The sequence below is a fragment of the Vombatus ursinus genome, unplaced genomic scaffold, assembly GCF_900497805.2.
Source record: "Vombatus ursinus unplaced genomic scaffold, bare-nosed wombat genome assembly UNPS02014807.1, whole genome shotgun sequence".
Taxonomy (NCBI): domain Eukaryota; kingdom Metazoa; phylum Chordata; class Mammalia; order Diprotodontia; family Vombatidae; genus Vombatus; species Vombatus ursinus.
The window spans coordinates 41,911,914-41,929,189 of NW_020954585.1; the positions used below are offsets into that span (position 1 = coordinate 41,911,914).

At 42.5% G+C, this 17,276-nt stretch overlaps 1 protein-coding gene across 1 annotated transcript in view; it reads left to right on the top strand.

Annotated features, from left to right (window-relative positions):
- Positions 1-4,503: 4,503 nt before the first annotated feature.
- GABBR2 (gamma-aminobutyric acid type B receptor subunit 2) overlaps positions 4,504-17,276 on the top strand; it is a 790,497-nt gene continuing 777,724 nt past the window's right edge. The window contains exon 1 of the mRNA XM_027874970.1: positions 4,504-4,842. Coding sequence (XP_027730771.1) covers positions 4,504-4,842 — 339 coding nt within the window. The remainder of the gene's footprint in view (positions 4,843-17,276) is intronic.

Consider the following 17,276-nt stretch of genomic DNA (forward strand, 5'->3'; position numbering starts at 1 on the left):
GCAAGAAGATGACCAGTGTTGGGCTGTCGATGGACTTAGAGTCAGGAAGACCCAAGTTTAAATGCTGCCTTAGACATTTACAGTATAATCCTGGCAAGTCATATAACTGCTTTGTACCTGAGTTTCTCTACCCGTAATGTGAGGAGACTGGACTTCATGATTTCTACGGACCCCTTAATTGCTAAACTTATCCTACCAATGTGAAATTTGACTGTGGTCAGCTAGACAGAATGAGTTTGGGCCATGAACTAACTCATCAACCAGAAGTTCAGAGACCCCAAGATTGATTCTAAGAATTGAATGGGTTAAATCCCTCAAGGCATGGTCTCTTGAGTTCTAGTGGTCCAGAAGATGTGGCAATATGGAAAGGAGATGGCCAGGGTGAAAGAGGAAGGGCATTGTTGTCTTGGTTTGTAAGCTGCCTCAGGGGTAGTGGCTATTTCCTTTCCTGAAGGTATTCAGAAAGAGACTGGATAACCACAATCAGGAATTTTGTGCAGAGGATTCATACTTAAGATAGCAATTGGACTAGAAAACTTTAAAGTTCCTCTCCACTTTAAGGGTTGTGTACCTAGACCAGGTGTCCTTAACCTTTTTTATGCTATGGACTCTTTGATAGTCTGGTAAAGCCTATGGGACCCCTTCTCAGAATATCTGTTGCCTATATTCATAATGAAAGGAAATGGTTTAATTTCAGTTCTAGGTCAATAAAAATAAAGATGAATTTGTCCTCATAAATAGGGCTTCCCCACCAACCCCCATCCAAGTTCGAAGACCCCTTGAAATTTATCCATGGCTCCCAGGTTAAGAACCCCTGATATAGACAATTAAAATTGCCACCAAATCCTAGCTCTTCAGGAAGGGAAGCTATTTTGCTTTTCTTTCTTTGTTTCTTTGTTTCTTTATTACTTTCTTTCTTTCTTTGTTTCTTTCTTTGTTTCTTTCTTTCTTTCTTTCTTTCTTTCTTTCTTTCTTTCTTTCTTTCTTTCTTTCTTTCTTTCTTTCTTTCTTTCTTTCTTTCTTCTTTTTGGTGAGTCAATTGGGGTTAAGTGACTTGTCCATGGTCACACAGTTAGTAAGTGTCAAGTGTTTGGTCTGAGGCCGAATCTGAATTCAGGTCCTCCTAACTCCAAGGCTGGAGCTCTATCCACTGTGCCACCTAGCTACCCCTCTTTTGCCTTTCTTTGTATCCACAGGACTTGGCACAGCTCCTGCACATAGTGAACACTTAAACGCTTGTTGACTTGACTTTTTGATAATATTCTCTCCCCACTCTTATTCACTCTGAACCAAGCTTCTAGAATAATTTCCCTGGAGCACTTCTGGGTTAGCAACACTTCTCAACTCAAAATCTTCCAATGGTTCCCCACAACCTTCTAAATCAAGACCAAATTCCTCTACCTGCCATTCAAGGCTATACATCAAAATCATGTCTTTCTAGGCTTGCATGTCACTACAAGCCAGATGACTCCGAATTCTCCAAACATTTCCTGTGTTCCAGCCTCTATACATTTGTTCATGCTGTTCCTTTAACCCAGAATGCTGCATTCCAATCTCCACTTTCAAAACCCTGCCTATCTTTCAGGTTCTATTTTAAATATTACCCTATTTCATTTTCCCCCTAGTTTCTACCCCCCACCAACAATTGGATATAGAATCATAGGATATAGAACAAGAAGATACTTTAGAGAAAACCTTGGTCAACCTTCTTATTTTTAGATGAGGAAACTGAAGCTCAAAACAGAATCCCATCACTCAGATGTGAACCCACATCCTCTTCAAATTCAGTGCTCATTCTACCTTACAACCTCCCTGATGCCCCCTAGAAATGTGGTTATATATTTCTTATGCCACTTACCATATAATATGTCTTGTGTTTTATTTCTCTACTTGTCTGATCTTTTCTTGGAAGCAGATTTTGTGTTTTGTCTATCTTTGCTAAGGCCCTTTCCTAGCTCTTAGTACATTGCTGGGTACTGAGCAGGTGCTTAATAAATATCTTTGAATTCATTGGTCAGTTTACACACTACATATTCATAAGGCTGTTTACTTGCAATGTATGTGTACTTTGATGAATCTGTGACCTCAGTGATGTAAGTGATTCCAGTGATGTAGCTGGAGATGGATGCCTATTCTGTGAAATTCTTATCCATGAAAAAGCATAAAGGATGGCACCAGAAAGACCCACAATTGGAAAAAACAGGCCAGTGGCACAGAGAGACCAAGGGATAAGTGGTGGAAAGCCCTTGTGTTTTGTTTGCAAACCAGACAATTTTAAGAGATCTAGAAGTAGGACCTCCAGCATGCTGGGTGGGGCTTTTGTGAAGTATTGCCGGTGGGACCTGAAAGATAATCTCATAGAATTACGTTCTCATAGTACATGTATATTCTATGTAGGTATATATAAAGAGATGCAAGTGTGGCATTGTGGATAGAGTGTAGGATATAATTCATAAAGACCTGGGTTCAGATACTGCCTCTGACACTTACTAACTGTATAAGCAAATCATTTAAGCTCTCTGAATCTCAGTTTTCACATTTGTAAACTGGGAAAAATAATATCACCTAATACACAGGGTTGTTGTGAGGCTGAAATTAAATAATGTAGGTAAAGTGCTTTGCAAACCTTAAAGGACTATATAAATGGTATCTATTCTTATATGAAGGGGGAAATGAGTTCACATGAACGTATTTGGATGAGACAGTTTCACAAGCCAAATAGGGTGGGAGAGTTTTATATAAAGGGCTCTGGATGCCTGAATCAGAGAAGCCTTTGGGGGTACCGTCTGTTTATGTGGGAAGAACTGGGTGCATGCAATGTCTGGAGCATGTGAATACAGGTGCCAACCTTGAGCTTCCATAACTTAGACTGACCAGTGCAGGGGAAAAAAATATTCTTCTTTAGATGGTATGCCATAAGATTTTGTCTAGAGGTGGGAAAAGAAGCTCTGAGGTACTCTAGTTTCTGGCTGGCGGAGAGGGAAACCTCTCCCTCTGCATAACATAGACAGATTTCTTCTAGCAAATGCAGTGAGTGTTGAGCAGAATGAGAGGAGGCTTAGGTAGAATGTGGAACTCACACCCATCAGAGGTTTTAAATGCTTGCCTGATAAAACCGACTTGTAATTCCGTATCTGAAGGAGACAGTGAATCCACAGACCCCCCGGAACAATGCAGATGCCACAGGAAACACTTTGGTATGGCATCTGCTGCTGCCATTTGAGTGTGCCAGGGCCGCTTCTCTTCCTTGCTAACAACACACACACACACACACACACACACACACACACACACACACACACAGAGCTCCCCCTTCCCCGTAGGTTGATGGATTTGCCCAAACCCCGTCTCCTGACACTTCTACCCGATAACCTGCTCAGCATCTGATAGCCCCACAAGCGACGTGCAAGCGCCCGTTACTAGCAGTAACCGTCAGCCACGTCTCTAATGAAGAAGCCCCAGCCGCATCCTCCGTGGGGCTGAGCTGAGCGCGGGGAGCGGAGGAGGCGCTAGGGCTCAGCCACCTCCTCCACGCGGGGAGCCAGCCAGTCGAGCGCTCCCGAACCAGCCTTCTTGCGAGGCGGGCTCTCCCGTGGGGAGGCCTCGAGCTTCCTCAGGCTTCTTCGGCTTCGGGGGAATGCGGCACTCACTTCTCCCCCTTGGCTGGGAGGAGAAGCCTCCGAGGCAGCAAAAGCGGAGACAGAGGGAGCGCGGGAGCCTCCCTCACCCCAGGACACACACCCTGTCTCTGGGGGCAGGATTTTTCTGACCAGATTTTCCTGTGCCTAAATTTCGGGGGTGATTTTAATTCTCTTCCTTCCCTCCCTCCCCCCACCCCGTGCCCATAGCTCCATCCTCGGGCCTGGGGCTCCATCATGCAGCCTTTCTGCTGCTGGAGCTGAAGGAAGAGAAGGTTGAATTCAGGGAAGGGGACTGACCGCTGGCGCCTGCGGCGGGTCCGGCTTGGGTGGCTGCGGCTGCTTGGTGAAGGTAGCAACAACTGCAATAGCAGCAGCAGCAGCAGCAGCAGCAGCGGCGGCGGCATAAGCAGCAGCCGCAGCAGCAGCAGCAGCAGCAGCAACCGCGCTAACACACCACAGCCTCAGCTCCTGAGAAAGGGCACCCGAAGGGGCCGGTCCTCTGTAGCTCTGTTCCGTCCCTTATTCCTCGGAATGATTGATCTGTTGCTGTTGCTGTTGTGAGTGGTGGCGGCGGCAGAGAGGGTGACAGCAGCTGGCACAGCTGGGAGGCGGCAGGCGCCATTGCCAGGACGACTGTCGGGGGTGCCACGGGCTGGCGGGCGGGGGAAGGAAGCCCTTTACGCGTCCGACGGAGAACTCGGTTGGAACAGGAGGCGGAGGCTCACTAGCGCAGGTGCTGCCGCCTGCCCCGCGCTGGGCCCCGGGCCATGCGGCCGGAGTGAGAAGGTGCTTGTGGCCCCGGCGCCCCCAGCAGCCTAGTAGCCTGGGCAGGTTGGACTGGGGTCTCTCCGGCGTCGGAGGCATGGCTTCTAGCCGGGGCTCGGGCCGGAGCAGGCTCAGCCCCTTCGCCACCGCGGCCGGCCAGGCTGCGCCGGGACTGCGACTCGCCCCTGTGCTGCCCTTGCTGCTCCTGCTGTTGCCAGCTTCGGGAGGGTCGCGGGCCTTCCCCCGGGGGGCTGCGGGGCCGCCGCTCAACAGTCCACCCCTGTCCATCATGGGTTTGATGCCACTCACGGACAATGTGGCAAAGGGCAGCATCGGTCGAGGGGTGCTGCCTGCCGTGGAGCTGGCGATCCAGCAGATCCGCAACGAGTCCCTCTTGTACCCCTACTTCTTGGACCTTCGGCTCTACGACACTGAGGTGAGTGCGACGGCTCTTACCCCCCAAACCCACACCAAGCTCAGCCTTCCCCTTCCTCTCAGTTCTGCGATCCTTCCTTTGGTCCCGCTGCCCCCCCCCCCCCCCCCCCCCCCCCCCCCGGGCCTTCGGGCTGGTTCCCCCATTTAGCCTGGCCGCGCCGTGTGCTTACTGTTCAGAAGGAGATTGTAGGGAGCCGGCTTTTCACTGTGGATAGGGGCCGGGGCTCGAGGGGCAGCAGTTCACTTGAGGTGCCCCGTGGCGTCGGCCCTGCAGTAAGAACTGGGCCAGAGGGATTAGGGATGGGTAGAAGTGGCGACTTGGGGGGGGAGGAGGCTCGAAGAAGCAATTTACCTAGGCAAAGGGAAGTGGAAGGATGAGGAAGAAGCGAAAAAGGAAAAGTGGGGACGAAGAAGAGAGAAAAGGGGGACAAGGGGGAGAAATAGGTGTCTTAGGAGTCACTGGGCTATAAAGATGGAAAGAGCCCGCTGTCCTCCCTGTGTATGCACGGAGAGGTCAGGGACTTCGCTTCTGGAGAGGAGTTTAGATCTGTGTGTCCAGAGACAGGTGTGTTCCTGACATCAATTTGCAGACGTTGATTTTAAATTGAAGTTTTTTTCCTCTGTTTTTGGTGGGGGAGGTCTATGTATGTGTTTCTGGCTCATTCTTAGGTTGCATTCAGCAGTCCCATCCCCAAATACAGTACGTACGGATTTAGCAGTAGAGAGAGGTTGGAGTTTTGTTTCTCTCCAGGGAGCCTACAACGCCAAGGGGGAGAGTCCACATGCAGCCCTTGAGTAACTCAGTTGTAACTGTAGAAGGAAGTGAAAAGGGAGCGGATGCCATCCATTTCATCGATCGTTTTCCCTCCAGAGAGGAGGGAGGGGCAGGTGCCCTTGCTAAGGGGGAATGGTAAAGACTGGGGGCGGGGGGGGGGTGGAATGAGGTTGGATCCATCCTTCTCATCCAGGGTTTTGTGGCAGGTTGTGGGTTTTCTTGCAGAGTACACAAACAGGTCGCCTTGTCCTTTTCCTTCTAGTGTGTGACTTAATGTGCTGTTTCCAAATGCGGGCATTTGGATTGAGTATGGAAGGCTCGTTGAGCCTACAGAAATTCCTCTCTTCCTCTTTCGGAAGACTCCCTCAGGGTTACTGACCATGTGGGCAGAATAGACAGAGCTCTGGCTGTCCCACCAAGCGACGTCAGGTCAGGTCACACAAAAATCCCGCCAGTTTCACATGCCTCGGGTGACGGTCAAGGGAGAAAAATATGTTTTACTGCGCATAGTAGGCCTGGTCCAAGCCTCTGCTGTCACCAGACTCCTTTCTTAGAAGGCTGTTGTGGTTACAAAAGTGTCTTGTGGAATGATCTGAGTTTAGTACGAATTTCAGTGTGTTTGCAAAAGAAAGCCCTAGCAAGGGTTGCAACCGCGACCTGAAGGTGGCGGTAATTTCTAGAGAAAGACAAGATTTTTCGATAAACATTTCCACAGCAACCTTGGTGAAACTATTGAAAACCGTCACTTATCATTTGTCGTTAAAGAATCCTTTACAATTCTTTTCATTTGCCTCCCCAGCCTGTTTCTATGTAACCTCCAATTTAGATAGAAACTGATAGAAGCAGGGGGGGAAAAAAAAGGCAGCACTGGACAGTTTCCAATTCCCAGCTGCCCCATTTTATTTACAGAAACACTGATTTATTTCTATATGGATGTTAATATTACTAAAAGATATATTTGCTCTTATTTACTATACATATACAATGTTTGTACTTCTACGTTTCCCCCAAAGATGTATTAATGACCAAGAAGAGCATAAAGATAAAATAATAATAAAAATAGTAAGAAAACATCATTGGGGTAGTTCCCAATGGTGTAGGTTTGTGTGCTGCATATTGAAAGCCAACGCAGAAACTGTCTTCCTGGAAGAGACATCATCGGCCCAAAGATGATTAATGCCAGTAGTGTATGAAATGGCCATAAAGAGAGCTAGAAGTATTTTTTCCCAAAAGGTGCACTCTTGAAAATACCTAATTTATACTATTTTGACTTCCACCCATCTTTTTTTTTCTAGTTTAAACTGATCTCTCTGAGAGCTGGTGATTGTCTACTGACAAAACTATGTATTGATAGCATATATGCTTAAACAGGGTTTACCCTCCATATATCATAACCAAATATGAATTGAGCTATTCAGTTTTCCATATTATTTTTAAAATCACAGGATTAGAAGACTCATACATTAAGATATTTATTTAAGGTTCCTTCTCTGCAGTAGCAGAATGCAAACACTTAAGGTATTGGTAATTTAGTACTTAGCTGTGGGGTGAAGCATTTTTATTTCTAAGGTGTGCCTCAAAAACCCAAGAATCAAATATTACTTGCTTCTGGTGGGGGTGGGGTATAGAAATGCAAGATGGTGAATTTCTGTTTGATGAAGTGGTCACAACCTAATTTTAAAAATTCGTTGCTTACTTTTCTTCTTGATGTGATTCAGTGAAGATTATGTGAGTTTTTTGTGTCTTTTTTTGTCTAGAAAATGAACTTTGGCTAATAAATGTGAACTCATTAGCAGTAGAGAATAGGAGAGGATTGATGATATAATTTAATAAAAAAAACTTTAAATCTTGATTTCTTCAAAGCAGACAGACAAGCTCTTATTCACAAGTAAAGCAAAGTGAATACTTATTCAAATAATTCATTGCAAAAAATTGCTTTTGAGGAAAAAATCAGGGAAATTTAGGCCTGTTTTATTCAGATCAGCTGTCTGCATTGATTAATGTTGCTGGATCCTTCTTTATGCATTGGATGGATTGAGTGTTCAGACTTTGGCAAATTGTACTGAGGGATTCTGCCCTGCCATGGTCCATTTAATTCTGGCATATAGACCTGACCTCCATCTACACTGCCCAAAATGAAATTGTAAATGAAATGAATTTTCTTCTGATTCCATGAGCTTCTGATTCTATGTATCTGTTCATTGCACTCATTACACATTCACCCCACCCCATTTTGTGTAAATTTACAGTGACTCAAGTGATATGATACAGTGGAAAGAACACTAGATATGGAGTAAAAGGACCTGGGTTCAAATTCTAGCTCTGTTATTTGCTACTAGTGTGACTTTGGGCACCTCACTTAACCTCTCTTCAGTCTCACTTTCCCAATCTATAAAATGAGTGGTTTCTTAGGTCCATTCTAACTCTAAATCCGTAATCCTCTAATTCTATGAGATTTAGCAACAGTTTAGTTAAGTTGACCAATGTAGACAACCAATCCCAAAAATACAGTAGAAAGAATTATTTTGAGGGACTAAATTAGGACAGTCTGAATAATGAGAAGTGGCTTGAATTAATGGAAAGAGCACTCACACGGATCTGGATTAGAATCCCCTTCCACCCTCCCTTTTTCTTTTACAAACTAGTTGTATGATTTTGAGCAATTTGCTTCATGTCTCTTGGCGTCAATTTCCTTGTCTATAAAATTGGGGTGGGGGGTTGGTGGCTCACTAAGGGTGCTTTCAGTACTAACACTGTAAGTCTGGATTACTGTCAAATCTCTACTTTGCTGAATCTGTGCATCCAAAGTGAAGTGAAAAGTCAAGGGAAATATCTGGATAATTAAAGAAAAAGTGGAACGACCCAGTTTTACTTAATCCCAAGTGTTTTTGGCCTGAATGAGCTGAATCAACATATCTCTTTTCCAATGTACTTTGTACTTTTAGGTCCAGACTGATAGATCATAGAAGCATTACTTCTCTGTAAGCTCACCCTCTGTGAGCTTACATCATAAGCAACATCAAAGTATAAGGGTTGAATTGGTGCCTGTGATATGAATGGGCTCAAAGTGCTAAATCCAATGCCGACCAGGCTGCAGGTCAGCAGCATAGTACAGGGCAAAGAATGCTAGACAGCATGATTTAGATGTAGAGCAGGAAATAGAGAAACAGCCTGGAGTTAGAAAGCTCTGAGTTCAAATCCAGCCTCAGACACTTACTAGCTGTGTGACCCTGGTTAAATCACTTAACTATTATCTACCTCAGTTTCCTTAACTGTAATATGGTTATAGTAATAGGACCTACTTCCAAGAGTTGTGAGGATCAAATGAGATATTTGTAAAGTGCCTGGCATAAGGTAAGCACTTAATAAATGCTTGTTTTCTTCTTCCCTTCTTTTCTTCCTAGGCTTTAGTGCTCATTCTGCCATTCACTATCAATGTGACCTTGGGCCAGTTACCTAAAAGCAGAAATCTCAGTATGCTTCTTTGTAAAATGGGGATAATATTTCTTGTATTACTTCTATCATCAGGGCTGTTGGGAAGAGCTTGGTAGACCTCAACATATTGTATGTAGTCAAGGAACCTCCTAGTATTATTAGTAGTAGGGAGTACTTTTACATCAGAAGGCAGATCCCAACTGCACTACATTGCAAGATTGGTTGGAATGGCCACAAAACTGGACAAAGCAACACAAAAGATAAGCAATGGCTCCAAAACACAAACAGAAAGACTTTCAAGATGAGTGTGTGACCAGGACTATGATATCTGAAGAAACAGTCTCATTATAATCAATAGGGGAGCTATATAGGAAACAACTTCAAGGCATTATCTCTCTGCAGTACTGGGCCGGGGGAGGGTGTAGTGAGACCTGGGCATTGACTACCAATGGGAGGTATGAAGTGAGACAAAATCCTTCGAGTTTATACCTTGTTAACACAGGACCTTCTTCTCTAAGTTACTTTGTAAATTCTCATTTGCTAAGTTGTAAAAGGTGTGAATTGTATGTTCTTGTATGTACTGTATGTGTGTATTCCTGCATTTTGCTTTTTTAAGTAATTGGTGTTGAGAACTCCTGGAGTGAAAATTCCTTCTACTGATGTGAATTGACATCTCATCTTTAACTTACAGTCCAAGAGAGTTGCTTAGGGCACTGTAGGATTAAATGATTCGTCTATGGTTATGGAGCTAGCCTGTGTCAAAAGCAGGACTTAAACCTGTCTGTCTGTCTTCCTGAACACCTGGTATCCATCACATCCATTTGCATTGGAAATATATATATGTTTTACATATCAACAAACAATACACATTGGGGAACTACTCAAAAGCCAAACTTAGGCCACTACATCACTTGTTTCACCTTCGAAGCCCAAATTTACCCTGAAATGAATAGACACCTCAACAAATGCAGACAGTCATTCACCTTCTTTTGACCTTGTCACTAGTGCGTACCTCTATCCTTCCTAGCAACGAACAAGTATAAATCAATCATCAGTTCAAGTTCAGGGAGGTGATTTGATGATTTCTTAGGTATTTTTAATGTCTTTAAAGCTTGATATCCTACCATGTACTGCCTTTTTTTCTTTAAAAAATTGTATTGATTTTACATCAATGATTGGTGTTTACATCACCAAATAACTTTTCCACTCTCCTCCCTTAGGAACATCCCTTGTAAGAAAGAATGAGAGAGACAGACAGATGGATGCACAGAGAGAGAGAGAAAGAGAGAGAGAGAGAGAGAGAGAGAGAGAGAGAGAGAGAGAGAGAGAGGGAGGGAGGGAGGAAGGAGAGGGAGAAAATTCAAATAAACTAATCTGTCAACTAAATCTGCCATTCTCTGTAATTGCAGTGCTTTCCCTCTATTGATTATTACCTATTTATCCTACATGTAGCTTGCTACATATATGTATAACATATACATATACATACACACATATTTGTTTGCATTTGTCTGTCCCATTAGATTGTAAGATCCTTGAGATAAGGGACCATCTTTTGCCTGTTTTTTGTATCCCCAGTGCTTAGCAATGTGTCTCCCAAACAGTAGGTGCTTAATAAATGTTTATTGAATGTGTGAATGAATGTAGTGTTATATAGCCATAGTCTACCTCTGCAAAGAAGGGAAGGAAGTGTGTTCTAGTGTTTCTTCTTTGGAACCAAACTCCATCATTATGATTTCACAGCATTCAGTATCTATTGTTCTGTTGTTTCCATTTACATTGGTATAATCATTATAAATATTGCTTTCCTATTTCTGCTTATTTCACTTTGCATCAGTTCATATAAGTCTTCCCATTCTTCCCAGTATTCATTATATTCATTATTTTGTATAGCTCAGCAATGTTCCATTGTATTCTTGCATCACAGTTTGCTTAATCATTCCCTATTTCACGGGCATCTGTTGACTATGAAAAGTGCTGCTACAAATATTTTGGTGTATTTATTAGGCCTTCCTTCTTATCATTAACCTCCTTCAGTCAAAGAGGACATCCATTTTATTCACCCTCTTAGCATAATTCTAAATTGATTCCCAGAACCTCTGGAGTAATTGACAGCACTGTATTAATGTTCCTGTCTTTGCATAACCTCCTGAACACTATTTCCATCATCTGTCATCTTTGCCAGTTTACCTTTATAAGCCATAAAACTACACCTTATTTCTTATCTTCCTCAGCTCATGAGATAATTGAAAATAAATTCTTTCAAAATTCAAAACTGTTCATTTTGTCTCCTTTTCTTTTAAAGTCAATCTATTAGCAAACATTTTAAGGGGCGGGGAATGGTATAAATGTTTCTAGTATGTCCATTTACACACATATGCATATGTATTAAATGTGAATATCTATCAAGTAAAAATATTTACAAGTTTTAAGAGAAATGGAAAGTCAGTACTAGAGAGGGGACCTGGCTTTGCAGGTCATGGAAGGCCAGTGGTGTGGACCAGGCCCAGGGAGCAAGGACACTGTTCTGACTCCATGAAATCCCACCATGCCCTAGGCAACTTTCTTAGACTGTAAGGTAAAGATGAGGTGGCAATTTGCATCAATAGAAGGAATTTTCACTCCAGGACTTCTCAACACCAATTACCTAAAAGACAAAATACAGAAATACACACATATGGCACATACAGGAACACACAATTTGATGTGGTCCAGTGTATTGAAAATGAACTCCGGAACCAGGGAGACCTGGCTAGGTCAAATATTAGCTGTTATGGCCTTAAGCAAATCACTTGATTTCTTGGTACCCCTGGAATCTCTCTTAAGATTGTAAGAAGCAGAGAAAGTGACAATCAGCATTGATAGAGGAAATATACATATGTATTCATATATATGCACACACATATAAAACATAGAGATAGGGACTGGAATTGTGATTTCATTGGTTAGACAGAATTCCCAGACTAAGAAACTCCCTGTACCAATTCAGGTTGTCACCTTCTGTGCATTTATAGTGTTAAGGGACAGGCAGTATGGTATAATGGATAGAGAGCAGATTTTGAATCCAAGACATTCTGAGTTCAAAATCTACCTCGAACAAATACTGGCTGTGTGACCCTGGGCAAGTCACCACCTCTAACTGATCTATGCAATATTATGTATACATTTGTGTAATTCATACATATGTGCACAATACAAATATATACACCATATTGATCTGAATATCAGTCTCACCTCCTTCCCCCATCTTAATTATATTAAACTCAAATATAGCCTATAATTAGGGATAGAGATTGGGCTGGACCTATGATTTCATTGATATAGAGAATTCCCAGATGATGAAATTGCCTCTAACAATGTAGGTCAGCACCTTCTCTGCGGCACCTAGTTTTAAAGAATAGCCTACAGATTTAGAGGTTAAGTAGCTTCACCATGATCACACAGAACAGTATGGGTCAGAGACACAGCTTGAACTCAGATTCCCCCCCCCACCCCCATGGATCAGAGATGTGGCTTGAACTCAGATCCCCCTAACTTCAAGACCAGATTTCTATTTATTATGCCTATAATTTTTGTTTTTAGAGTGTGTGTCTGTGTATACATATGTACATACATACACACATATGTATGTATACACACATATATGATGTTTCCTTTCAAAGGAATCTCATTTTAGGAGTATGACATATTTAAAGGTGGCCTGTGGTCAAGCCAATATGGTACATGAATATAATCATCACATCTGCCTCCTCCCTCCTATATTACCTTCTGGTAAAATACAGTGTGCCTATTTTACACTTTTACCTATGCACCAAGTGCCAGTTTTGTGCAATACTCCCACCCTTGACCAGCTGCTTTTGAGAGTGAACAGGTTGCCCAGTTCAATGTTGGCCTCTTTGCTGAAACCATCAGCATGCTCACATCAAGAGAACATTCTTTTGTCTGCAGTGGGAGGCTTTATTTCCCTAAAAATGACTTGTGGAGCCACCATCTCCTTCCCCAGAGGTCACTAAGTTGCTCAGAGAAGACCAATATTGAAGAGAACATGGATGCCCACCTCATCAGAGAAGGATGATCCTAGGCTGCTTTTCCTCGGTTTCTACTTCAGTGAGGGATGATGTATAACATGGAGAGCAAAATGACTAAGCCCCATCTGTTTGGGCTGTTTATGAACATCTTATTCTTAGTGTGTGTTTTTCTGAAATCCCATTGATTTCCTCTTGGCATAAATCTAACTGGCATTATCTTTAAAGAGACAAGTAAAAATATTACCAAGTTTCAAGAGAAATGGAGAGTCAGTACTAGAGAGGGCTCCTGGCTTTGCAGGTCATGGAAGGCCAGTGGTGTTGGCCAGTGCTAGGGAGGATGGGCACTGTTCAGAGAGGTGGGCTTCTGTCTCCATGAGCCCTTTTGCCTCTATCCATCTGTTCAATTCATTTCCTTTTCTCCCACTTAACGATGCAGGATGCTAAGTGATGCAGGATGACCTAGTGCTAGGAAAGTAGCAGAGGCTTGGATCTTCATTTATGGAGTTTCCAAAAATTTCTTAAAGCCATCACACTACCCTCAGGCTGTCATTTACAAACTTACAGGCTTTATTGGTCATTGAATGAAGAAAGGAACCTTACCTCCTCCTCCTCCATGAATAGAACAGGGATACTGCAGCACTTTAATGAGCATGCTCCACATACAAGGGTAGGCATTTCTGGGAAAGCCCTGTCTGCTAAAGGTCACATGGTTCTATTAGGCTCAGCAAAAACCCATTTTTAAAAAAGAGGTCTCATTTTAAAGAAGTTATACCCTCTCCACAGTCATCCAGCTTACCATGATTACCAGACTCTTACACTTGTGTTCAGGTGAATCCCAAGTTTGAGATGCCTAGAGCAGAATCTTAATTGCCTTTGAGTATGAACTTTTGATTCCACTGGTATAAGGAACCCCAAGTGAGTTAATTCCCTGAACCAATTCAGATTATCAACTGCTCTATTGTACTCTTGGAGAGAAGCCTCAGACACTTAGAGTTTAAGTGACTTGCTCAGGGCCACAGATTCAGTAGCGGTCAAATATGGGACTTGAACTCATATATTCCTGGTTAGCTCTCAAAATCCATTATGCTATATTTCCTTTATCTGATTTAGAAACTTTGAGGAAGGTAATATTCTCTGGAATAATTGAACAAACAATTCCACAGATATTCATTAGGTAGTATAACTTCTTTAACTCCTTTTTTTTTTGCTTTGGCAGGAAGGTGTTTTGAGTCTGAATGTGTGGGTTTCTGGGAGGTGTAGTTCTGGACCAGGAGCCATTTTCTTCCTCTCCTTTGAGGTTCTGAGACCGTTATGGGCTTTAGGCTGAGTGTGGCTGTGGGAGCATGAGCTATGAGATGAAATTCCACCACACTGGGAGTTTCAGACTGAGACTGTGGCAGTAGGAAAGGCAGTCAACCATAGCAGCAGCAGCAGTTGTGGTGATAACACATTTCAAGAGAGTATGGAAATTGAATGATAGCTAGAGCAGGTACACAGAGACTAGGGAGCTGAGTATGGGGCTACTGCCTGAGCCCTGGACACAGCAGCCTGTGGAGTCACTGCCACAACCCTGGGTGCTGCAGCTGTCTTTGCTTTCAGTGTCCAGAATTGGATAGTGGTTGCTGAAATTCCATTTGGGAGAATAAGCACCAGGCTGTGAAGGATAGTATACCCCTTCCTTCCCCTTCTCTCTCCCCAAGTAGGGCAGAAGCTAATTCTAAAGCTCATCCTACTTTTTAAAAGTTACTTTTTGAATTTCTGTTTAAGTAGTTTGAATTTCTTTTTCTGGCTAGACAGATCCTATCTATCTAACTGCAGTTGATGTGTGTTGCCTTATTTGCAAACAGGTGGGCTGCAGTAAGGAGAAACTGTTCGATCATTGGTGTACAGAGGTAGAGAAAGGACTAGGATTTAAGTCATGGTCCAAAAGTGCCAGGCTTTCTTCTGGCTAGGGGCTGAGTCAAACTGAGAGAGAAAAAGTGATTCTTATGTAAGGGTTTGATTTATTAGTAATTTTTAAAAATAAAGTTCACAAAAGGCAGAATTGAACTGGATCCTTGTTTTTCTTTCCTTTGCCTAGGCTAAAAATGAATCAAAGTGCCATTTTTCCTGTCGGGGTCAAGGCTAAGCTATTGGAGTGTGCACCTCATTTACTTCTTTCCTGATTCCTCCTGCCCAAGGATACACACAGAAAACTTTTCATAGGCATGGAGTCAAGAGTGGTGACTAGGGAGTGGGTGGCAGGTGGGAGGAGAAAAGATATAGCTGGACATAGCTGACAATAACCTTATTCCAAAGGTAGGGACCAGAGGAAGGAGTGAGTATTCTTTCCCTTCTGGTTCACCTCCTACCTCAAACCTATATCCAGATAGACACAAAGAAGCTATAATGGGCATTTGGGATACAAAGACCAAGGCAAAACATTTTCTGTTCTCAAGGGGCCCACATTCTACTGGAGGCCTAGAAGATAAGTATAACAAGCAGAGAGATAAATATAACACAAAGTAGGGAGTGAAAGGGTCAGATGGAGAGATCAAATGAAGTACTTTAGGAATATTTAAAGGACAGAATCTTAATACCTGGTGTAGGGGGAGGGAACTTCAGAGTAAGGTGCATGAGTCTTGAAGAAAAGTAGGGGATCTGAAAAGCAGAGATGAAGGAGTGCTTTCCAGACATAGGAGAATATCATCTCAGCATTCAGCAAGTGTGTCCTCATTTCAGTGACTTAGAAGCTTGGAAGGGAATTTGGGTCATTTAGTTTGGCCTCCTACCTGAATCCTTTGCATCACATTTTGGACAAGCGACCATCCATTCTCCACTTGGAAATTTTCAGGGAAGAAGAATTCATTACACCATCAGGCCATTCTTTCTACTTGGAGGACAGCTTTAATTGCTAGAAATTTACTCCTTATATTGAGCCAAAATCTGCCTTCCTGGAACTTCTACTTAGTGGTTCTAGACCTGCTACTGAAGCCACATGGTACAATCTGAGTCTAAAATAGGATGCCTGCATTAATTATCAATTTCTTTACTACACCTGCTTTAGTACTAATCTCCTCATCACAGTACTTATTCTCCCCACCCCCCTCCAAGTTCCAGCTGTGCTCCCTGACTCAGCTCCTCCTCCACCCCCAAACTCCAGCAATAGAAAATACATTTTCAGAAAAATTTCTCCTTGAGTGTGTACTCCCTACATTAAAGCAGAAGGAAGGAAGGAAGACTGGGCAAAGAGTGGGGTGGAGAGAAAGGGATTAAACCAATACTGTGTAGACTTTCTTTTGGGGAAAAAATGGAAAGTGAAGAATGAATCCAAGATTTCAGATGCAATTCAAAGGAATAGGAAAGGTTGGGAGTTAATAGTCTAAAGATGACCACAGTGATGCAGACAAAGACAGAAGTATTGAACAAATATATTAGTTTACTAAATCTATATATTTTGTGCTAGCCTGAGGGAAGCTGGATGGTAAATTATGAAGGCTTACGAATCACAAATTACCTTGCAATTGTTTTGCTCTTCTCTAGGCACTTATTTTGTTGTAGTTGTTGTTGTTGTTGTGTGTGTATGTGAAATACAATTTCAGTTACTTCATGTGTTTTTATTAGGGTGATCCTTACAGTCTTAATAGGATCCCATCCAAGTCTCTTCATAAAGCTCCCATAGATGAGCTGTACAAGGTTCTGGAGGCTTTCCTCGTTATTTTTTTAATCTTAAGGACATAATTTAGGGAATTGTAAAGGCCATCTGGTCCAATGCCTCCATTTTACAAAATATCTATAATAATTCTTGGGATACTTCAAATTTTAAAAGTTACAGTTTTTAAAAACCAGTTTATCATAATGTACTTACTAAAATGAATAGTGTTGGGAGATGTACCAGATAACATTTTTTTAACTTTCAAAGAAAAATTGTAAAACTTTGAGTTATACACATTTTCCACTCAAATGCAGGAGGCATCCAACAATACAGCTTGTCTGTGTCATAAGCCGACACCAACTGATACTTCCAGAGTGCTGACTCAAATTTGATGTCATTTATACATATAATATTAAATAATTGCTGCACTGCATTCAATATCATTTGGAGACAATTTATCATGCTACTCTTGCTTTTGTTTACTTTAATTTGAACTCTTTTTCTTATTGAAAAAAAAACCTGGATGTCTTTATGTAAGAGTTATACTAAAAAAAAATCCAGTA